This window comes from Squalius cephalus, assembly GCF_949319135.1.
Source record: "Squalius cephalus genome assembly, chromosome: 3".
NCBI lineage: Eukaryota > Metazoa > Chordata > Actinopteri > Cypriniformes > Leuciscidae > Squalius > Squalius cephalus.
In genome coordinates, this window is record NC_137124.1 from 35,972,315 (window position 1) to 35,997,976 (window position 25,662).

General features: G+C 37.7%; 2 protein-coding genes across 2 annotated transcripts; one reads left to right on the forward strand and one right to left on the reverse strand.

The window, feature by feature from the left end:
• Positions 1-2,331: 2,331 nt before the first annotated feature.
• Positions 2,332-7,563, forward strand: paqr9 (progestin and adipoQ receptor family member 9). The gene has a single exon (XM_079867225.1). It carries the CDS (start codon positions 3,646-3,648, stop codon positions 4,768-4,770), a length of 1,125 nt encoding a protein of 374 aa, XP_079723351.1. The 5' UTR covers positions 2,332-3,645; the 3' UTR covers positions 4,771-7,563.
• A 1,848-nt stretch (positions 7,564-9,411) lies between these two features.
• On the reverse strand, positions 9,412-25,463 carry pcolceb (procollagen C-endopeptidase enhancer b). Its single transcript, XM_079867224.1, has 9 exons — positions 25,308-25,463; positions 18,314-18,422; positions 17,979-18,237; positions 17,426-17,550; positions 14,352-14,488; positions 11,018-11,505; positions 10,839-10,919; positions 10,275-10,445; positions 9,412-9,551 (listed from the first exon to the last, which is right to left on the reverse strand). Exons 1-9 carry the CDS (start codon positions 25,394-25,396, stop codon positions 9,421-9,423), a joined length of 1,590 nt encoding a protein of 529 aa, XP_079723350.1. The 5' UTR covers positions 25,397-25,463; the 3' UTR covers positions 9,412-9,420.
• Between the last annotated feature and the right edge of the window lie 199 nt (positions 25,464-25,662).

The following is a 25,662-nucleotide window of genomic DNA, read 5'->3' on the forward strand; positions in this document are numbered from 1 at the left end:
CTTGAGTCTTGCAGATGAAATCCAGTCTCAACTTGTTTGAGGTTTTAGAACGCTGGGGGCTGCGAATTTGATCGTAGATTTGGTTTGTTCTGTACTGTACTGAATGTGAAGCACATACTCTGCTGAAGGGTGAAGTCTATGATTTTCATCTGATAGCTATGGCGTCACAGCTGATCTTCATTGCTAAACCCTATTCCCTTTTCACCCCCACAGGTGCTCTAATGAATTCATCTTCCATCTCATCTATAAACCAGTATACTTCAGTGCCCACAGCGGCCTTCACTGACTAATCCTCAGGCAGGTGGTCACCAAACACACAGCAGCAGCCAGTCAATCATCGAGCAAAACCAGCCAAAGATAAGCTGCAAAACGAGAAACAGGCACGATTGAAAACATACATGAGGGTTCACACATGCATATACACATACGCACACTGTAAAAAACGATGATCAATAAGTTATGGTAACATTTTTTTACATTGCTTTAACTCGTCAAAATAAGTTAAGCAAGTTATACAAGATTCAACTAATTTAATGTCATTTAAGTTGAAATGATTTAAACATCCAAAACTAATTTAATGTCATTTAAGTTGAAATGACTTAAACATCCAAAACTAATTTAATGTAATTTAAGTTGAAGTGACTTAAACATCCAAGTTGATTGTACTTAAAAATGTCAGACAACAATTTTTTTTTTACAGTGCATAATAAATGGCATATAATTATATAATTTCTATGATAATGCTCCCAAAATGGCAATAATCTGCATGTCATGTAGCACAGTATAGAAAACTTTGTGAATATGCCCACACAGATTATAAACCCAGCTAAACTATTCACATTTAAAGTCACAATGAAATCGAATTTTTTTTATTGAATATTGCAGTATTTATTATGTAGTATGCATGCACATTTTTTTTAAATTCTTGTTTTCTCATAATATTTATTCACGATAACTTCCTCTCCCTCTTGCAACGACATCTCTTCTCTTCTCTGATGATTTGTTTACTGCATGGCATGAGGGCGGGACAGTTAGTCGTGTCACTCACATGAGATCACAGAAATAGCAAACAACGATTCAATCAATTCTCAATGAACAAAATCAAGCCCCGTCCTACATTTGTTTTTGTTTGAGAACTTGTTTGAGGGATATATGCCACAATAAGGAAGAACAGACTATTGCAACTTCCGTTTCATGCCGACTAGAATGACAGGAAAACGTTAATTTGTTTTATCAAAATGTCCAAATAAAATATTATCTTCAGAGGTGCCCAAATGAATGAGAAAGGCTTTAAATATAGAAAAGTAAAAAAAAGAAAATTTAAATAATAGTACTAATAATAATTTTCCAAAAGGCATTGTGTTTGTGATATGAGAGGACTATGATTGTAAGTGACTACTCTGTCAAATGACAAATACTGTCCCATCACAGCATGCTTTACAAAGTCCAGTCCGCCAGCTGGCCCAACAGCTGGCCGTTGTAAAAAATTAATATTCTCTAATGATGGCACTATTCTTACAACTCACTGCACATCATAGGGCCACCTGTCATGGTTACAGCGGGACACTATATACTACTTTATGTGTGCTGTGCATAATTTAGCAGAGCAGCTAACAGGTTAACAGTCTCTGTGCTGTTTGCTGACAGAGTGGTTTCATGTAATGTATTGCCATAATGAAGAATTCAAACTACCTAGAAATAATATATGGGTAAGAATGTGTATTGGGTGATTCAAAGGGTGTTTTATTGCTTGAAAAAACTGAGTTTGAGTCTCTGCTTAAGATCCTTTCCTGGTCCTGTTCACCTCTTTCCTTTTCCAATATTTTTCTCACGTCACATCTGACCGATCAGATTTGTTCCACATAGATTCGATTTTTTTTTTTGCATGTGATCTGAACAACTTTTAATACACAAACAGCAGCTAGAAATATGTTTTCTGTAGTAGGCCTTCCACCTATGTGTATTAGAAATTACGACTAAGACTATATACAATTTATCATATTACAAAATTTGAAGTCGTTTGCACAGCATTTTCTCTGTAACTTAATTGTAGTTCTTGTAGACTTTTCACTGTGGAGTGAAAATTTTGAATTATTTTTTTCCACATTCTTTAGAGTAGCCTATACACCTTAGCTAGCTATATTTTTTTAAACACAAAATGTGGAAAAGTGAATAACAGATGCTCTACCTAAAATAACTGACTTACTGTAGGCTAATACAGACCTATAATAACTACAGCCTACAATAAAAGGCTGCCTGTAAGACAGAGAAATCAGTCTTGTCAGAAGTTAAATGTCATAGCCTCCGGGAGGTGTTTTGCTTGGCACATGAGGGAAAAAGATAAGTGTGTGCGCGTGTGTGTGTGAGAGAGAGAGAGATAAAGAGTGAGACTGGCTGTGGACCGAGGATCCGTTGTACACTTCTAGAGAATGTACAGCTCGTATGACCACGGAGCACATCACGTTGGAGTGCAGCGCGGTGGGTTTGCTTGAGCTGGCAGCATGGACGCTTTTATCCTGATTAAGTAACGGCCGGGCAAACGACAGACAGCCCTACGTAGCACCTCACAGCCGGCATTGAGCAAGAAGTCAAGGGCAATCTAACGATAAAGGGACAGGACGCCGGCTGACTGTTTCTTTAGAAGTGCCGTCGAGCAGAAACGAAATATCTCCTTCCTGGAAAAGAGCTCGTGCTGAATCACACAGCACCGCAATGCGAATGTCGAGCGAAGAGCCGCTTAAACCAGCACAACTGCACTTAACATGGGCGAAAATAGAGGAATTAACCGCCACACAGACAGCTGAATCGCGAGAAATGTTTTCTGTTCCCCTTCTGAAGTAAAGCACCGCCGTGAGACAGCGCGATATGGCTGTTTTCGAGACCATCTAGTAATATACAAGCGGTGCATCTTCACATGAGACAGCACGCGATAATCTAACCGATGAATTATGCACGGCGGAGCATGAATTATACGGAGTGGTGACGCGCCGTTTCAGAGACCGGCCGGTGCGCGACCGTGTCCCACATGACCTACTTTTCAAAAAGCTTTAATGCAGGAGAGATGCAGCCGCAGTGAGAAACAACCGAGACCGTCAGCACTGAAAAACAAGCTCACTGTTTGCTCACATGTGTGAACGAAGTCGTGTGGACCTCAGGTGACATGAACGTCACGGCCGGATCGCTCACTTGGAAGACTTGATCGAGAGCCATCACCTCAGCTATTGTTGTCTTTTTGTTGTTTTTTAAATGATTCTACCACGCTGATAACATTCAAGACTTGAACTAACGGAAAAAAGGGACCCTGGAGCCATTGACCTTTGCACTTGCAACAGCATCGGATTATTTATTTCTGCTGAGACCACAGTCATTTCAATACATGCTGTTTGGATTTATATTGAGCCTTGGGATTTTTTTCTTAGCCAAGCTAAGATCTGCACATGAACTCGATAAATGCTTCTAAAGGAAGCATTACAATGACAGTTGTGTCTCTGTGATGTCATCATACAGTTTGATAACTAAGCCTTATGTAAGCAATACTAGTTATTTAATGACTACCTGCAATTGTGTAGTGCTAGCTATAGGCTACATGTAAGCTCAGGATATATTTTTATTGTTAATTTAGTGAATTTATTTTTCGGTCCAATCATGTGGTCATTGCCCTTAGTACGTCACACTGACGTTCCACAGAGAGTGACTGAGAACTTCATTTTGTCTGGTTATCGCTTCCCTAACTACAGCCTGCGGCAGTGCCTAGCCTCCGCTTTTTGTCCCACCAATGAGACTGGAAACTTCTGGACACACTTTCTCCCCATCTTTGTGTTCGCCTTCCACTTTTTGGAGGTGTTCACGTGGGAAGGAGCGCCAGAACCTAGCAGTCCATTTTTCTACCCCTTCTGGAACTACTTCCTGGGGGTGTTGTACCTGCTGCTAGCCAGCAGTCTGGCTCATCTTCTCAACTCCATGTCGCTCATCATTCGTGAAATCTGTTTCTTTGTAGACTACGGAACTATCAGTGCGTATACGGTGGGTTCCTCGCTGGCATATTACTACTACATCCATCCTCAAGCAGGAATACCAGAGATTGGATTCGGGGGCCAGAACAATTCCCAAAGGGAGAGACTGAACACTGATGAAGAGGCTTGGAACTCTGCATCTTCTCCAACTCTGTTCCAGGTATTCTTTGAAAGCCTGTACATCCCATCCACTTGTCTGGTTGCTATCATATGCGTTGTCACCTGCTGCAACACCAGACAGCGCTGGCGGAAGTACCGCTATGCTGTCCGCACCCTCGTCTTCCTCCTTCCGTTTTTCATCTCCTCCGCTCCCGTCTTCTACCGTCTCCTGAGTCCCTCCGCAAACTCCGCGTCATCCTCCTCCCCTCATGTGTTTTCTACCATGGCTGCCTTCTTCTACCGCCACTGCTTTTGGCTGGTGGTATCTGCCATCTTCAATATCAGTAAGATCCCAGAACGTTTGTCTCCGGGGAACTTTGATATCTGGGGTCACAGCCATCAGTGGTTCCATTGCTGCACTTTCCTCTCGATTTTGGATGAGCTGCAGATGATCAAAGTGGAGGTGCGGGCCCTGCTTCTCAACCCAGCATTGGTACTATCATCTGTAATGCCACCTAGACTCCCTGGCCCAACACTCTGGTCCACCTATGGTGTCATGGTGCTCCTGCAGGGGTGCATAGCGAGCGTCATAGCCTTGTTTGGCTGGCAGGCATATCAGATCTTCGCACCAGAGCAAAAAAAGCTTAAGGGACATTAGGAGCCACCATGACGTTCTGGTCAGGTTCAAAGCTCTCTGTAAGCATTTGGACTTTTTTTTAAACAATGTTATTACAATGTTGATTTCTGCTGTGTAAACTGCTGTCATTTCAATCATTTTAAAGGGTTAGTTCACCCAAAAATGGAAATTATGTCGTTAATTACTCACCCTCTTGTCATTCCTAACCCGTAAGACTTTCGTTCATCTTCAGAACACAAATGAAGATCTTTTTAATGAAATCTGTTATAATGAAATCTTAAAATAATGAGTGCTTTCTGTCCTCCATTGACAGCTACGCAACTACCACTTTCAAGCACCGGAAAGGTAGTAAAGACATAAAAGTAATCCAGTGGTTTAACCTCTATTTTATGAAGCCACGCGAGTGCTTTTGTTGCGCAAAAAAACCACATAATTTACCACTTTATTTACAAAATATGAATCTTCATCGCGCGTTCACGAGAGCACCATGCGTGTTGACGCGAGAGCAGGCGTTGTTACTTTAATGATGTCTTTACTATCTTTCTGGGGCTTAAAATGCTCTCAGATTTCATTAAAAATATCTTAATTTGTGTTCCAAAGATGAACGAAGGTCTTACGGGTTTGGAACGACATGAGGGTGAGTAATTAATGACAGAATTGTCATTTTTGGGTGAACTAACCCTTTTTAAAAGGGATAGCTCACCCAAACATGAAAATTGTGTCATTAATTACTCACCCTCATGTCGATCCAAAACTCACATGGTTTTCTTTCCTTTGCAAAGCACAATAAATGTAACATTTTTATGAACTTTTAAACTGCAAATAGGCCATAAAGTTAGCATGAAATGTATGCATATGATTACTAGTATATTCCAAGTCGTCTTCTCTTTGTATGATGAACAGATCAAATTGTAAGCTTGTAAAATCAAAACACTGATCAATGATCAGAGCCTCCAATATCTGTGTTCAGTAAATGATGGCAGAATTTTCATTTTTGGGTGAACCCCATTTAAGTTTGGTATGGCCATAGAAAAAAAGTTCTCAACAGGCATTATTTAACAAAAACTGTGACACTTTCAGCAGGTTTCATTGTAAAGACTTTCGAGAGAGGCTGTTTTTTGTTGTCGGGTGGTCAAAGTCCTTGCCGCTCTGTAATCAGCTGACTCTGCCACATTTGCTCCCCAGGGACTGTATTGTTGAAACTATGTTTTGGTTCCAGAATGTTCTCATAAGTCCCACTCAAGAGGGATTTAAAATTACGCATTATTGAGTTTTTACTAGGACTTATAACTTATATTATAACATGTCTGTGTCTGTCTATCTAGCTTTTTCTCTCATCCGCCCACTTACATTTCCTCCCTCTTTTTTAACAAACCCTTTAAACAGGAAATGCAGACAAACACAAAGAGCTTCAGCCAAAGTGTTTGAGGCTAAGGGAAATGAGAGGGGTGGGGTTTAGTGCGGTTTTACACCACAAACGACACAACCTTTCACAGTTTTAAATGAACATTACATTTTGACTTTATATTATCATTACCATCAGTTATAGACCTTAATTAAGATGTGACAGCATAGGTGGTAACACAAGATTTCAGTTGAAATACTGTATACTGTAACTATGCATTGCTATTGATTGTATACACTTCTCAATGACTTGACGTTTGGTTGAAGGCCTTGGCGGGAGGACAGAAAGGTGAAAAATTAAGCCATATCATTGTTGAAAAACATATCAGCAAGTACTGTTTTTACTGGTGGCCAGTTTTGAAGACAAAATTGTCTGTGGTAGATATTATCGTTATTAACTTCAGTTATACAGCCTTGAGTTGTCACTGGTTGAATTTTCCTTCAACCAATCAGACGCTTCGAGCAAGCGGTGCTCTTATGAGAGTGTGTGAAACGTACAGGTTATTTAGTCCGAGAGTATGGTGTGGAATTTCCGTGTGAACATGTCTTTCTGTGTCTGTGAATGACAAATTGAGGTCATTGATGAATCAGATGTTGTGGCTGTCAAAAACGTTTTCATGTCTTTGTTGTTCTGTCCTCTTATTTCAAAGTCAGGCAGGCCGAATAGTTGCAATAGGTGTGACGACACATTCATGTATTTTGTCATTCATTATTCATTAATAACTTTGTAAAGCCTCATACTTCATACTATTTGTATTCTATGATGAGATTGTTGCACAAGTGTAGAATTAAAATCTAGACCGATTATATGATTTGCACAAACGTTTCTGCGCTAATCTGTGATCTTGAAAGGGAACCAATGTACATTTTTATCATGTTTTAACATTGAGCAGGGCTGTCTACAAAATTGGACAACTTTTTAAAATCGGAAAGTTACAGCATTGTTGGACCGTCCCTATCATGCAGTTCTGACATATCGCTGTCCTTTAGCGAACACCTCACATCTGTAATAAAGTATATGTAGTTATACTCTACAGATCAAATGTACAGACTAGACCTTATCAAATATATGCGCTCTGGAGAAAACACCAAAATATGAATATTTAATAAGTGTGTGTTTAAAACAGGTTGTGTAGAAATTCTAGTTCTAGATGAGTTTGTCTAGAACAGTTGTAGTTCTCAGGGGAGAAGATAGGTTATATTCTTAATGCACTGGAAACTTTGCTGTATGACCACTGCTGGAGTGTGAATATAATCATGGTTTACTTCTGTAGATCATGCTAATATAGGCTTGAACACGAAACTTGAGAATATATGATATAATGTATATTAATATATATGGGGTTTTGTTCTGTTTCAACTGTATCAAGAGATGAAAACTAGAGATCAATAAATTGAAATGGTAAATCACCTCTGTAAATGTTTTTTTCCCTCATTATTTTATTCATATGTGACCCTGGGCCACAAAACCAGTCACATGGGCCATTTTTATGAAATTGAGATTTATACATCATCTGAAAGCTGTCCATTTATGTTCGCGCTTGTGCTGCATATATTTACAAAAATTATATATTTACGGTAGGAAATTTACAAAATATCTTCATGGAACATGATCTTTACTTAATATTGTAATGTTTTTTGGCATAAAAGGAAAATCTATCATTTTGACCCATACAATGTATTGTTAGCTATTGCTACAAATATACCCGTGCGACTTGTGACTGGTTTTGTGATCCAAGGTCACATATAATATATGTTTAAATAACTGAACTTGCAAAGAAGTGGTTTGAGTTCAACATTAAGCTGAGAAATCCTTTGAGAGCAGGATGTCATGTCAACATTTCCAGGTTTGCAGGTGTATTTGCCTGTATTTGCATATCCGTGTGTGTGTGTGTGATTGATGAATGCTAAGTAACAGGAGCGGCTGGGACTCTTATGTCACAAACCCCCCCACCCCCACCCTGTACCTGTGTCTGTCTGCTTCTATTGTATATACATGCTTTACAAAATGAAACATCAAAACACAAGCATTTATCCAGGATATGCAGCAGTGACCTCAGACTGTCAGGTAGACAATAAGTGTGGGGCAGATACCTCGAATGTAAAAGCGAAAGGAACTGAGGAATACATTTTCCGTTGGTCTCTGTTTTGGCTCTTTTCCAGCTCACTGCAGACACTAAACACAGCACCTCATTCGAGAAGTGTCCACTTGATGGAGACATACAGCTGTTTGTTTTCTCTTGGCCAGGAACACTTAGTTCAAGGAGGAAATCCTTTGTGGCTTTTTGCACCTTGGTGTCAAAACATACATGCCATGACATGCTTGTTTTTTACAGATACTGTAAGTAGTCAACAGTGGTGTAATAAGAAAAATTACATACACTACCCTTCAAAAGTGTTTTGTTCACTAAGTTTTTGAAAATAATTTTTATTCAGCAAGGACACATTAAATTGATCAAAAAGTGACAGACACTTTCAAATAAATGCTGTTTTTTTAAACTTTCTATCCATCAAATAATCCTGATAAAAAAAGTATCATTGCTTCCACAAATATATTAAAATGCAATGCTGTGTTAAGCATTGAAAATAAGAAACATTTCTTGAGCAGCAAATCATCATATTAGAATGATTTCTGAAGGATCATGTGACACTGAAGACATTAAAATAGAAAAAAGTAATTTTCTGTATTTTTATTAAATAATGCTGAGAATAAGAGACTAACCACAAACTTTTGAAATATAGTGTAGTTATGAATACCATTTATTGTTTAGTATTATTCTGCAAATAATACACTTATCAAAGACTATTGCAAGAAGAAAAAAGTTATTTATAATTAGTTATGATTAAAACTCGAAATTTTGATTCAAAACATAATTCAGATATGTTTCACCATCTTTAATTAAAGGAGCATTATAATTTATAGTGAATACATTGTCATATCAAATGTTTGCAAGGTACATCTAACAGACCTAATAACCTAAAAAAACAAACACAATAATCATAAACTGGCAAATTTCACCCTGTACTTTATACCCTGAATATGACTGAAAGATTCTGTTATGACGCATAAAATACCACATATTTCTGAATCTTCTGTTCTCTTGGCATTAGAATATTGACTCTAACTCATATATTGCGCCTCCAGTTATATAAAAAGATGCTAAATCCATATAAGGATTTAGTTTATTCAATTTGGCTTTTCTCTGCATGACTTTGATGTTATGATTAAAATAAACCAGAGTGGCATTGTAGTCAGTGTTTGTGAGGTCAGCATGTTTTCTTTGCGAGGTTGGCCAGTGCTTTGTCATGCACTGTCTTGTGCTGAAGGGCAAAGCTGGATGGGGTCAGAACGCCAAGGCCTTTGTCATTCACCTGGCCCATCAGCACATAGTTCACTCCTATGAAGTAAATTCACAATGATTATTAAACTATTAAGGTCAGTGAAATGTTCAAAAATACGAACCAGTGACGCATTCTTAAATGTCGTACATGTAATAGAAAATGAGTCATGCAAGACTGCTTGTGTGTGTGTGTTTTCATGTTTTTCTATCCCGTTAGGGACTTCAAGCTGAATGTTCACAGACTCATAGAGAGTTGTGTCACTGTGGGGACCTAAATTGAGGTCCCCATGAGGAAACAAGCTAATAAATCATACAGAATGAGTTTTTCTGGAAAATGTAAAAATGCAGAAAGTTTAGTGTGATGGGTAGGTTTAGAGGTAGGGTTAGTATAAGGGGACAGAATATACAGTTTGTACAGTATAAAAACCATTACGTCTATGGAGAGTCCCCACAAAAATAGCGAACCAGACTTCTGTGTGTGTGTATGTGTGTGGCCTTGTAAACCCTACATTATGGGGACAAAATATCCCCACAAGGATGGCAATATCCAAAATCCTTGTTCGTGTGGGGACATTTGTTGGTCCCCATGAGGAAAACGGCTTATAAATCATACTAAGAGATGTTTTTGTGAAAATGTAAAAATGCAGAAAGTTTTCTGTGATGGGTAGGTTTAGGGATAGGGTTAGTGTAAGGGAATAGAATATACAGTTTGTACAGTATAAAAATGTCTATGTAAAGTCCCCATAAAACATGAAAACACAACGTGTGTGTTTCTTTCACCTTTAAGCAGTGCTGGACACTTCATGCACGTAGCTGTCAGTGTGGCAGACGTGGTGGGTCCTCTTTTTCTCAGTTGAAGTCTACCTGCCTTATAGACCTTTATGACAGACACCTCAACTGCAGCACTGCCTTGAGATCCTGGGGTCACTGATGTCACTTTACCAGTCAACACTGTTGGAGAGACAAAGAGAGAAGTTGCTTCTTTTTCCAATTGCATGCTTCTGATTCCAATGCAACAACAAAAAATCAACCAAAATTATTTCTTAGTAATAATAATAATTAATTATAAATATTTAACATTTAACACGTAATTATTAAAGTAATTAATAATAAAAAGATGAATATTGTTATTATTATAGTTTTGCATCTTGACAGTTACAGTTGAGCACGGCTCTAAGATTTGCTCCATCATTACGATGCGAACAGCTGGCTGCACTAGAAGCCTCACATCTTCCTGTGAGTCAGCAGAAAAGCCCCAGGGGTCCGTGTCTGTGACAGGCAATTAGGGGAGAATGAAGTAGACAGAAATAGCAGGATAAAAGAGACATAAATGAAGCAACTCACCAAAATGACTGGGGCAGAAGCGGGTCAGGAGAGTGCCTATTCTCTTGCATGTTAGGGAACACAGTGGGTTACCCACTGGGGCTTGAAAGAAACCGATAAAATCATAAACATAAACATGTAGTCTAGCACACGCAAGGGAAAACTCAATTTTGCTCTGTCACACAAATAAGCATTTGTACCTGCTTTTGTTGTTTTGTTCCCAGGTTTTGCGATGGGATTGGTCTTTGGCTTCGCTGTTGGTTTGACGCCAGGCTTTACTTTTGGCTTTGTCGTGGTACTTGTTGGTTTTGGTTGAGGTCTAGTTGCGGGCTTAGGTTTTGGTGAGACTCTAGAACCAGATCTTGTTGCTGGTTTGACTGGTTTGGGCTTGGGTGTGGGCTTTGATCTTGGCTTAGGAGTTGGTCTGGGTGGTACAGGTTTAGGTGGTCTTGAGGGAGCTTTTGGTGTCGGCCTACTAGGCTTAGTTTTAGGTTTAGGTCTGGCTGGTTGAGTGGTGGGTTTAGTAGGTGTAATGTTGACTCTTGGCCCATGTACTCTTTCTAGGCCAGCTGTGGGTGTGCGGGAGCTTTTGGGAATACTCCTGTAGTGAGCCATGAAGCCTGCAGCCGTCACACTCAGATCCGATACAAAGTGCACCAGCAACTCATTTCCATTGGTCACAACCACACTGATAGAGATATAAAGAGCATTATTACAATTATTTCAAATAACAATTACAGAGTGCTGCAGGAATGATTCCTAAAACCCGGAAACAAGTTAGCATTTTTGAACTTCCGGATCCATCGCCCCAAAATCAATGGGTTTTATTGAATGTGTTTTTGGTTAAATGCCTGAAAAATGTTCTGTGGTTAACACAAGCTCAAGATATTTTCATGTTTTATTTAATGACATAACATTTTAAGCATTTACATATCCTAAAAAAGCTTGCTAAATGGGACTTCAAAGGTTGTAGGAGCATTAAACATCATCATACCGAACAGGGGTGCGTTTCCCAAAAGCATTGTTAGCCAACTATGGTCGCAAGTTCCATGGAAATCTATTGGTAATGTCGGAACTTGCGACCATAGTTGGCTTTGGGAAACGCACCCCAGGTAAACTTATCGTCCACTTTTATACTCTCGTTGTGATTATACTTGTGCGTTTGCAAACTTTTCTAACTCAAATGTTCCAACTTGTAGATTTTAAATAAAGAGTTGTTGGAAGCTTAGTGGTGGTGACGTCGAAGTCGTGTGATATAGACACTTTAGCTTTTTATTTCTGCATATTGTATTTAGGCTTCAAATACAAGTTGTTTATTTTTTTATTATCTTAATGAACAGAATGTGTAAGAATCATAAACCTTTGTTGGTCATGGAGCTTACTTTCTGCAATAATCCAAAAGCCAATGGAAAAATCATACTGGCTTTTTGTTAGCCAGGGAACCATGGTGATGCTTCCGGGCGGGCCTACAAAAATATGCCATCACTGCAGAACTCTCTAGATTCAATTATTTCTATTATAGCAGCAGTCTTAGAGGTGCAGTCAGTCATTTTTGTTTTTGTTGTTTATATCTTTAGTCGTTGCATCCTAACTTACACCATTAGTGTTGTGTTTTTAGGGTAGCGTGTCCTAACAAAATCTCAAGACATCTTGCTCCATTCCGCTACACTCATATGTTTTTGGACACAAGTACATGTTTTATGTGAGCCCTCTCTATAAGAAACACATCTAAATGGGATCTGATGAATCTGAAAAAAAAAGCACAATTATACACATGGATTCCTTAATATTGATTAGCTGAATATTGAGGCAACCAACCAGCCAATTTTTAAGATATGTTGCTTTGCCCTTTATGTTATGTTACGTTATGGCAGTTGTCTTGGATTTATGCTGCCACCTAGTGGCCTGGATGCAGCATCATGCAAAGCAATAGTTTTTGGGTATTGTGCTATTAGCAGTCAACCAAAATTCATTTAATGATTGCAAATGTCCATTAACAGAAGTGATCTCAACATGTTGGCAGCTAGCTCCTTGTAAAATAAAGCAGCTTTTGTTAAGCTATAGGACTGGATCAGTTAGGTGAACATAATTTTAAACACATTTATAAGAACTACCCTAGTGATGATAACCTATAACAAAATGTATTTAAAATACATTTATTTCATACTAAGCATACCACAAATCCATTAACATATTTACTGACATATCGCTTGAGACTTACTGATATAAATATAATGAAACTTTATTTGGAGTTCTTCTTTATTGCACAATGCACACTTCCTAATATTAAGCCTTAAATGTGTTTAACATCACTATTAGTAAAGGATAGCATGATCTATGTATAATATCGGTTTTTAAATGCAAGATATTTAAAGTGAACTTAACAGTAGAACTGCAGAATATTTAAATTAAGTACATAAATATGTAAATGTATTTGTAGTAAACTTAGCATAAAATAAATGTATTTCAAATACATTTTAATATATTTATTTTTCACTAGGGTATGTTTATAAGAACTATTAAGCCTTATTTTGTGTGTTTATTGACATCTTATTAACTAAGGTTATTTATGCCCAGAATTACAATGGAAACCAGGATGATAATGGTGTGGAGAAAAAGGACAGTTAGCATCAAATCCGCCTATTCCAATTTCCATTTTTTTCCCTTTTCCTATTGCATATCAGCTCAGCCTGGTGTTTATTTTAGTGTGCATAAAGGCCCAGTTTTACAGACAGAGTTTAAATTAAGCCAGGATTAGGCCTTAGTTCAATTAGGACATTGAAGTAGCTTTTATAAACGTGCCTTAGAAAAAAATATTACTGGTGTGCATCTTGAGACAAAACAATGACACTGACATATTTTAAGATGTGCAAGTTTCTTTCAGTTAAATCAGCTCAAACATGCATTTTAGTCTGGGACTAGCCTTAAACCTTGTCTGTGAAACCAGGGGAAAGAGTTTAACAGGTTTTAAATAGGCCTATACTTGAAATTGAAACCATGACAAGTGCAGCTCATACTGTCACCACGTTCAAAACCATAGCTCCTTCCCTTGACCTTCGAGGACACCTTTACTGATCAGCAGGTTCGATATGATTAGTGGTAGATGTAGGGCTTTAGGGATAGGGATCAGTAAGGTCCCAATAAGGCAGCTTCCAATTATGATTTAATATGTTATTACATACTGTTTTACTGTATACTACTACTGTTTTAATGTACTACAATACTCTGAGGTGCAAATAGTATTTGCCACTTTTTGAGCTAAGTATAAATAGCATCTAACACTATTTACACTTTACAGTGCAATGAAAATACTTAATATCCAACATTATCAGCACTTGAATAAAGGGCTTCATGGACCTTCCCTATGTCCTAATTTGGAAGCACATTTTTCCACTATAGCTTCCCTTAGGATGACTGACCTTGCAGAAAACAACAACATCCTTTTCCTGTGTAGATAAATTACAAAATACTCTGTCCTTAGAATGAAGTTTGAAGGACTCAGTGTTGTAGTGTATGAATAGAGTCTGTACTCACTCTGGAACCGTATCTCCACAGAATTTGCCAATACGACGAGAGTCATCAGTCTCTCCCCCGTTGAACAGGGCCACGTAGTCATAACGACAGTATGTGTCTAATTCCAAGTCCAGCTTCTCAAACTTAACCTCAATCACCTGGGCACAAACACACAAACACACACACATTGTTTTTTCATGTTTTATGGTGACCTTCCATAGATATAATGGTTTTTATACTGTACAAACTATTCTCTCCTCTTACACTAACCCGACCCATACATCTACCCATCAACTGTCTGCATTTTTACATTTTCAAAAAACATAACTTAGTATGTTTTAAAAGCTGTTTTCCTCATGGGGACCAACAAATGTCCCCACAAGGACAATGATTTTGGATATTGCCATCTTTGTGGGGACATTTTGTCCTCATAATGTAGGGTTTACAAGGACACATTTTTTAATACTTGAATATACAAATGGTATATTCTATCTCCTAAACCTACCCATCACAGAAAACTTTAGGCACTTTTACATGTAAAACACACACACACACACACACACACACACACACACACACACACACACACACACACACACACACACACACGTCACATCACATACTATGATTTATAAGATCCCTTACAAAAAATAAGTTTACTTCAGGTTTGTTTTATTAAGTAATCATAAAGTCCCCCTGTGGTCAATAATTTTATCTCTTAAAACTCATCTTTGATCACCCAAATGACATATTTAAACTTTTTTTTTTTTTTTTTTTTCATGCCTTAAAATAGCTTGAATGTAACTCTACACACCCTTGCTTCATTTAGTATTATGCGGTTCTATGAATATGCAAATTAGCCCCGCCTCCATTCACTCACACCAGCTCAGAGTTTCACTAGTTGAAGATCACACGTTGACGTGATTGGTTACAAGGTAGTTTGTGACGTCAGATACACCAGCAACATTTAACAACAATAAAAGCTTGATTTTCACCACAAGGGGACTTTAAGTGAAGTTCAAGGCTGTGTTTAACTCCACATTTAGACATACACTCACAAACTTCCCCAAGTACTTTCCCTTCGGGGTAATCCCCGCCATTTGACATTTTGAATCCCCGCCATTTTGAAGTGTGCTCAACTTCTCAAGTGAGAGAGGAAAGTTCATTTGGACAGAACCTCGACCCTGAGGGAGCGAGTCTACCCCCACTCCACACAATCTAGTGTATGATATTGGAGTTATTTTGACATTTAACCGCATAATAATTGTAGCTACCTTAAGTGGACTGCTTTTTTTTTTACACATTTATAGTTTATTGTATGATTATCATTTTCGTTTGTGTAATTTTTTTTAATTTTCTCCAACTGCCCAAGCATACAATGCAATAGAATGGTAAGTAAAACAAACTCATAAGGGAATTTTTTTTTTTAAATAATAAATCAGCTCCATTGCGGATTCCACTGATAAAGGACTCAGCGCGTTCCATTTAAACACATTTCAAGTGTCCCGGCAGTAGTGCGCACTAGTGCAACGTAAGCAATGATGTACATTTGAGTGAACCAAAAGTGAGGGAAGTTAGCGAGAGAAGGGCATCCATTTTTTTGACCTAAACCTGCACTGCAACTACTACAAGTGAACTTATAGGTATACTGATACTAGCTAAATACTTTTATTAGTTTATTAAAGTATTTTTACAGTTTACTGCACTTTGATAAATTCTTAGATTAGGAAACAAACTTTAGATTAGGGTCCAATTTTCACTATTAACTAAATTAACTATGACTTTTGCCTCAATAAACTCCTAATTACGGCTTATTAATACAGTAGTTAGGTAGTTATACATAATTTTTGCACTTAAAGTATACTATGTTCCTATTTAGGTTCATATCTATTAATTTTTATACTTGAAATATACCTTTAACTGCACTTTAACTCTTTCCCTGCCAGTGTTTTTTTTTTTTTTTTTTTAGTTGCCAGCCAGCTCCAGCAATTTATATTATTTTATCACACAATTTTCATGGCCCCCATAAAATTTTGTTGTATGAATATCTGAACATGCAATATATCAAAAGAAATAACAGAGGCTCTGCTAAAATAAATAAACAAACAAACATTTTATTCTAGCTTCAAGCTAAGTTTTTTTATCAACACTTGAATGAAAAAAAACATTAAAAACCCCAGACTGAACAAAAAGCCTAGAAAATCGTGTTTTTGTCAAAGACTACGGGTGCGTCTCAATCAGCTCCCTAGCTTCCCAGGTCATGAATCAGTATATTGTGTACACAAATTCAGGCACTGGTAAGGACAGTAAGGACCCTGGCTCACTACACATTGGGACACTGATGACTCTATTTCCGGCGTCCTCATTGTACAACATCACTACTGGTATTTATGAACAACAGCAGAACTGATATCTTTCTGACATCATTTGTTAATTTTATTTAAAGGACATTATAATACTTGTTATTTATATGTGCAACATTTCAGCGATAAATAAATTATAAATGTTAGCTAGATTGTGTTCATTACCTGTCTAGTGATATTATGCTGTAATACAATTAAATAATGGTTTGTATTATAAAAATCATATATTGAGCGTCATTATGTGTAGTGAGTTGGCTCACATGATTTATGTTTCGCGCTTTGATGCTCCCTGGTTTTCACAGTGCATTGTGGGGCTTCTAAGCGAACGTTTCAGTGCACTGGTAGGATTTTGCGATTTGAGAGAGTCATTAAAATGGCCGAAAGAAAAAAGGAAAAAAAGCTAATTTTCTTATAAAGGTATAAAGGGCCTTTCATGCACTTTTCCTGCCCCTCTCGCTCTCTCTTTCCAGGTCCCACCTTATGCACTTGCTCTGAATGAGGTCTTTCACATACTCTGCCATATACTGTTTGCTGTTATCATGAACACACACTAGAGTTCAGATTCATCCAAATACACACACATACTCAAAATCTCATAGCAGCACGTCTCTAGTAAACCTAAATATGATTCCTTCTCTGATGGCTTAATGGTTGCTAATAACTTAACAGATTGAGAGTAGATGAGACAAATGCAAGAGAAAAGGAGCTGTGAAATGATCTTTGCAGGCTGACCATGTTGGGCTCCACAGATACGTGCCAAGAGCAGCTGATGCCTGCTGGGTAATCAGATTCCGGCCAGTTCGGTGTCTTCACTGAACCCTGAGGCTTCGTCAGTCTTCCACCACAAAACTGATTCTCTGTAGGGAATAGGGAGTGGGACGAGAATTAGAATGAAAAAATTCTATTTCAATTCTAGTATGTATTAGATTGATTTTTTGTTGTTGATAAAAGTATACTTGTTCAGCATGGATGCATACAGTGATCAAACTGCACAACTGTTTTTAACACTCATAATATGAAATGTTTCTAGAGCAGCAAATCAGCATATTAGAACGATTTCTGAAGGATCATGTGACACTACATTTGAATTCAATCAAAAAATGAACTGTTTCACTTATGAATGGTTCCAAATAATGATACAAATAGGAATCACACACACCATTTGGGGATTTTTAGGGATAAAACATATTTGCAAAATGAAACTGTGACCAACATTAAGTCAGATGCTAAAAACTAGGTCTGGATTGTACTATCAAAGATAAAACTGGACCTAGAGTCATCCTACCATCAACATGTGGTTTCCCCCCACTGAAATAAGCCAGGAATCCTCTTCCTCCTGTGCTGGCATCAGACACCATCTCCAACATCATGGTGTTGGAGGTGGAGATGAGGGCTCCGGGTCGGAACGTCCCACAGAACCGGCCCAGTTTCTGCACCGTGTATGAGTGTCCATTGTAGACATCCACATAGTCAAAGCGGCAGGTGGGATCCGCCTCTAGATCAAAGATCCTGAACTGGACCATCACAACATGACCTTCTGGGACCTGATGGGAGAGGAGACGTGATCAAAATATATTGTCTGGAATATACTGTTACAGAGACTGAAGGTGATGGACTTACTGTGATGTACCAGGTGCATTTGGAGTTTGGTTTGTAATGAGAGGGGAAACCCTCACTAGCCACAAACCCCGAGTCTGTCACAAAATGGCCGCCACACAGGAATATGGGCCTGGAGAGCATGAAGGAGGAATAGGAAAGGATACATGATTTATGTTTAATGCAGTAATGTCTTTAAAGTAATAATAAACAAAATTAATGACTTTACCTTTCAAAAGTTTGGGAGAAAGTTGAAAGTCGGTTTGAAGTTTTTAATGTTTTTGAAAGAAGTCTCTTATGCTCACCAATGCTGCATTTATATGATCCGAAATACAGGAAAAATAGTAATTTTGTGAAATATTAGGCTATTACAGTTTAAAATGATTGTTTTTCTATTTTAATAGATTTTAAATTAATTCCTGTGATGGCAAATCCGAATTTTCAAAACAGCTAAATGTTGAAAACAGTTTAATATTTTTGTGGAAATGTGATACTGAAAATGGTCTGAGTGTACACAACAAAAAACGTGAATCTCTGAAAACGATGACGTCATGCACAATGAATATTACGTGTTCACTTCAGTCTATAGTGTTGGCACTGGCAGCAGAAAACAGCGTTTTTAGTAGTTTTCGCAAATCCGTCTGAATGGGCATCGTTTTACAGTGGTGTCGTCTGTATGCGGGAAACTCAAAGGAAAAACTTATCCGTTTTAAGCATATCGTTGTCGTGTAAACATACCCTGAGACTCATTGTCAATCTTCTATTCTGTTAATTAGTTTTGTCATCCTCGTCCCCTAACGTTACCTGTTGCTTTCCATGGTTAGCCTACAGATTGATTTGAGTCTTCAATACAGGTGTGTTTCGTTAATAATTTTGTTAGCTCCTTTGTTTGCCCATGTATTTAATCCCTCAGTGTCTGTCAGTTCCTGGTCTTGCATTATTTTATGTCAGTGTGTTTGTGGTAATGTTATTCTCCTGGTTATTATTTTGATACTTGGATTAAAGATTTATTTTGAGTATCTCCTTCGTCGTGCGCTTCATTACAGCCACTGACTGTGACAGAATACAAAGACCTGCCAATACAAATCACAGTATCTCGAGGTCGAAGGATTACAGCATTGCCAAAACAAATGGTCACAATGCTTGTGTGAGTCAGCTTCCCGAGTCCGTTCCAGTGAGAAATGTTCCTGAGTCCGTTCTGTCATCCTCGTCCCCTGCCTACTGGTTTCCATGGTTACAGATTGATTTGAGTCCTCAGTTCAGGGGTGTTTCGTTAATTATTTTGTTAGCTCCTTTGTTTGCCCATGTATTTAATCCCTCAGTATCTGTCAGTTCCTGGCCTCACTTATAACCGTTGCGTAGGCTACACACAAAACAGGCCCTGAAAGAGGCGTAGCCTACGCCACTTCCGACGCATAAGTTGGAATTTATAAAAACAAACTTGATGGGAAAATTTGCGCACCTGCACGCAAACTGACCCATGCGTACAATTTTGGAGATGGAGCAGTTTGGCGACACCGATGGTGAGCTGGAGTCTTTTTGGTCACTTTTAGACAGAACATTTTAAGAAAAGTATACATATTCAGAAAGATAAATACAAATATAATTTCCCTCACCAAGCCTATCACTTCAAGCAAACATCCATCCATTCTTAAATGTCCGCGCCAGCGAAGCGCGTTGGGCCGTTTAGTGAAACCGATGCATAATGGCAGATTGGATAAAGGAAAACCGTAAATCTTAATTATGAGTCCTAATCATTATACAGTGCAGGCTCACAATAACAGTTTAAATAAAGAAAGAATGATTTAAAACAATGTTTTACTTCTGATATAGACATTTAGATTAAATATGCCATTCTCATTAATGGAGTTTACATTTATTCATTTATTCATTTCATTTAGCTGACGCTTTTATAAACGCTAAAAATTATAAACGCTAAAAAAACTTGAAATCATTACTGAGAAGTTACAAAAAACATTTATATTCAATAAATATAAATATTTGTAGTGGATGCGATACTTTTGAACACTTTTCCTGTGGCATGTAGTGTTTTAATGTTTTAACTACATTGAGAATTGCTTGTCATGATAATAGCAGATTGTCTGAGAAAATTTTTTCGTGCAAATAATGCACAAGGCCTATCTGTTTCCATTAAAAATATAAATCCATTAAAAATACTATTTGGCCAGTGGAAAATATTGAGAAAAACTTTCTCTGAAATGTATTTTACACTATTTGATTTATTTATTCGAAAACAAGGCAAGGATAGGCTACTAAATTATTTTTATTAATGTAATAATGTGACGGCACATCCGTATCTCATATTTTCCTAATGTCTTGTACCGTTAAATGTGGTATCATGTGGATGAATATGCATATGCAAATTATATGCAGATGAGGATATGCATAGTAAAACTAGGCGTTAATTGTAAGCTCCATATATGGGTATTTCGGGGAGGAGACGCATGTGCGCACAATCTTCCGCTGACTGGGATTTATAACGGGAATTTTGCGCAGGTTCTGGCGTACCGCACGCTTTTATAAATCTGAATTTTTTTTTTGCCGTACATTTTGGCTTTCGGGCGCACGTACACTTTTAGTAAGGATTCTACGCACAGTTTTATTAATGAGGCCCCAGGGGCCTCATGTATAAAACTTTGCGTAGATTTCATCCTTAAAGTGTGCGTACGCACATAAGGCAGAATTTGCGTACGCACAAAAGTTTTCAGATTTATAAAACCGTCCGTACGCCAGAACCTGCGCAGAATTCACTTTATAAATCCCAGTCAGTGGAAGATTGTGCGCACATGCGTCTCCTCCCCGAAATAACCATATGGAGCTTACAACACCTAGTTTTACTATGCATATCCTCGTCTGCATATCATTTGCATATAATTATTCATCCACGTGATAACGTTTAACGGTACAAGACACATTACATTAATAAAAATCATGTATTTGCCTATCTTTGTCTTGTTTTTGAATACATAAATCAAATAGTGTAAAATACATTTAATCTTTTCCACTGGCCGAATAGTATTTTTAATTGATTTATATTTTTAATGGAAACAGATAGGCCTTGGGCTACGGTGGCCGAGAGAGCTCAACGCGCTGCAAATGAAGAAAACACATGCAAACAGAAAAAAACGCATGCAAACAGAAAAAAAAACATGCAAATAGAAAAAAAACACATGCAAATAGAAAAAAACCCACCAGCGAATAAGAAAACATCTTCATCAGTTTTACAACTCACGTGCGTCCCAATACTCACAACACAACCAAATACGGAAACGCGCTGCAATTACAGAAACGCGCTGCAAAAGTTCACAACAAAACCAAATACAGAAACGCGCTGCAAATAGAACAGAACACAACGGAAATGTTTCCGGGGAACCCAATAAGTGACGGACGGACGGCTTGCGAGCTTTACCAGAGAGAGACGCGGGCTCTGGCTTTACCTATGCCCTAACGTTACTCTCTTAAAATGGCAGACGGCAGAGCCCTTGAATTGGGCACTTTGGAGTGAGCGGGGCACTTGTGTGCCATTATGTTGATGAAGGGAGCAACGAAAGACAACGTAATTTCCTCATTATTTTCACCTGGGATGTTCCCATGACAACGCAGCGCGTGTCCATCAGCTGAATAGCTGTTCTTACCAGAAATATAGTATTAATGCTGTTAACATAACTGTTGCAAATAAATATACATTTTATACAACAAAGTTTTTAAAATATGTGTTATATCTTTGTGTGAGTGCCTCAACTTTAAAACTCATAACTATTATTATTTGGACCTATAGCTACATTCTAACATTTCTTATGAAACTTATTATAATAACATGACAAAATGTGTTCAATGCAACTGATGTATAGATTAATGTCTTTTCCTCGTTCTTTTTCTCTATCTTTTTATTTATTTATTTTAGTCTTCAGCTCATTGTTCTTTTTAGTATTCTTATGACATTGAACATATCGCAAATACATTTTGTATATTGTATACAAAGTTGTATGTCATAAACGTGTCATCTTTGTATGTTTTGCAAAAAAATAAAAATAACATAAAATAAATAAAAGTAGACAGCTGTGAGCACGTCCTAGCCGTCCGTCCGTCACTTATTGGGTTCCCCGGAAACATTTCCGTTGTGTTCTGTTCTATTTGCAGCGCGTTTCTGTATTTGGTTTTGTTGTGAACTTTTGCAGCGCGTTTCTGTAATTGCAGCGCGTTTCCGTATTTGGTTGTGTTGTGAGTATTGGGACGCACGTGAGTTGTAAAACTGATGAAGATGTTTTCTTATTCGCTGGTGGGTTTTTTTCTATTTGCATGTGTTTTTTTCTATTTGCATGTGTTTTTTTCTGTTTGCATGTGTTTTCTTCATTTGCAGCGCGTTGAGCTCTCTCGGCCACCGTATTGGTCATTATTTGCACGAAACTATTTTCTCAGACAATCTGGTATTATCATGATAAGCAATTATCTCTGTGGTTAAAACATTTAAACACAGCACGCTACAGGAAACGTGTTCAAAAACATCGCATCCACAACAAATATTTCTATTGATTGAATTTGAATATAAAAAATGTTGTAACTTCTCAGTAATGATTTCATGTTTAGTGTTTAACTCCATTAATTTAAATGGCATATTTAATCTAAATGTTTATATCATAAGTAAAACATAGTTTATATCAGAAGTATTTTATTTATTTAAACTGGTATTTGCGTCAGTTTCACTAAACGGCCCAACGCGCTCGCTGGCGCGGACATTTAAGAAGGGATGGATATTTGCTTCAAGTGACAGGTTGGTGAGCGAAATTATATTTGTATTATCTTGTATTTCTTTAGATTTTCTGTCTAAAAGTGATCTTCTGCAAGACACCAGTGCAGAGCTATAATGAAATAGAGTCCAAATTTTATTAAAATCAATGAATCCATCAAACTCCATCATAATCATATCATAATGATAATTCAGGTTGATGCAATTTGATTTATTGGGTGATGTAATAGGATAATTTAGAAGTTTTTAATTTTAAATAGTTATTGCTATTTGGGCCAGTTGGTGTCGCCAAAACACATACTCTTCTAAAAGAGTGCGTACGCACGGTCAAGAGCATCCTTACGGTGCGCACTTATTTACGCCAAGTTTATTTTTTATAAATCCCGATATGTGCGTGGAAAAATGCGTACGCATATTTCTATGCCCATTTTGTGCGTACGCAACGTTTATACATCAGGCCCCTGGTCTTGCATTGTTTGATGTCAGTCTGTTCATGGTTATGTTTCCTCTGAGTTATTTTATGGTAATTTCGATTCTTGGATTAAAGATTTGAGTATCTTCTTCATGCGCTTCATTACAGCCACCGACCATGGCAAAGGTTCAAGAGAACAGCATTGATTTGCTAAAGAAATAGTTTGAGTTTCTTTCAAAAAAACATCAATTGACCACAACATTTTTAACAGTAGTATGTAAATAAACTGACTGTAAATTACATATCAGTTTTGTTACATGTCATCTCGCTGATTTTGAACACAAAACTTTGTAAACAAATAAGCCATCTTAAACAGCACCATGTAGTCACAAACATCAGATTATTAAAATCCTGTATTTGGTTTGTGGATACTTCTTCAGTGGGTTATTTTTGGATCCTGGCCCTATTTATAGTGTGTGTGCCTCTTTTTGCAATATCTTAATACTGCTGGTTCCAACCTGGTTCTGTCATATTAGAAAGAAATGCACACAAACCACAGCCAAATAAACAGCCATGCTCAGATGAAGTTACAGATAGGGCCACAGATCTTTTTGGACATCTTTTTTTTTGAATTTTTATAATTCAGACAGTCTATCAGCACATCTTTCAGGTCACATACATTACACACACACACACACACGTCTTGTTTTCTTGTTTTATGTGGACTTTCCATAGACATATTGATTTTTATACTGTTCAAACTGTATATTTTATCCCCTAACACCAACCTACCATCACAGAAAACTGTCTGCATTTTTACATTTTTTAAAAAACATCACTTAGTATGATTTATAAGCTGTTTTCCTCATGGTGACCAACAAATGTCCTCACAAGGACAAGGATTTTGGATATTGCCATCTTTGTGGGGACATTTTGTTCTCATAGGGTTTACCAGGACCACACACACACACACATCATAACCTGAGTGACTACATAACCAGGACTGCCATGAATGCCGAACTTTACTCGATATGCGAAACCATGCATATTTATAAATATTTTGACTCAAATGCAGGCAGCATTCAGACGCGTGTCGTGTGCCTGCTCTTTCAGCACTGATCAAAGCTATCGCTTAATTAAACTGCGGTTGCTTTTATTGGCTGGCTGCAGAATAATGCATGAATTTAACAATTATTAAGAACCAAATGTGGCTGTTTTTGTGGCATACACATTGTGTTCATCTCAGGCTGTACATAGTAATACATTTTTTTTCTTGTATTATAAATAAGATCATTTGATAGCCGTGTGAGGAGCTGTGTGATGGTGCAATTAAAAATCATTTTACCAGTTCATGCATTCCCTGAGAAAGTAAAATATAAGAAGTTTTTTTGACATGATGGTTACCAAGCAATTACACACACTCTCACTAAACTAATATTTAAACAATAATGTTAATAATAAACAAACCTGCATCTTGATGCAAATTCATGTTTCTTATATAACAAAGATTGACAATGGCATACAAAATGCATACTCTGAAGAATCTAATGTTCCTTATACTGTATTTATCTAAGAATAAAAAACAACTACATTATCCTGAACTGAACTTATCTTGACTTGAAAAATACAATAATTAAAACTGACCAGCACTTTTCAGGACATTAAGTGTTTCCTGTCTAATTGAGGGTTGCAGAGAAACATTGCAATCAATGTTTCCTGGAAACTGCGTTTCTGTGTTTTATATCCAGATCCAGTCCTGCTGCTTTGTGTTAAGCTTAGATGTTAACATCTCCCACAGAATGTACACAACAGAAACACACAAACCTTCACCCACTTACCTTGTGAAGTTGGTCTGGCTTTGCCCATGCACCCATCCTAACCCCAAAAACAGAAGCCCCAAATGCCACACGCACACATCACCCCACATCCTTCTTCTCAAAGAGGCACAGAGAACGAGTCAGTGAGGGAACGGAGGAGAGGGGCGAATTTAAGGGCGTGGAGAACGACAGGAGGAGGACTGAAAGAGGGATTCAAAAGGCAGCGAAAACGAGAGCAAAAGTGAGTGAAGGGGAAGAGTTATGTGTCCCAGATGCCACTGCTGTGAAATCAAAGAGAGAGAGACATTTAAAATTGAATGAAATACTATAAACAACCAAACAAACACACTAACCACTATTCGTCTAACCACTGCTC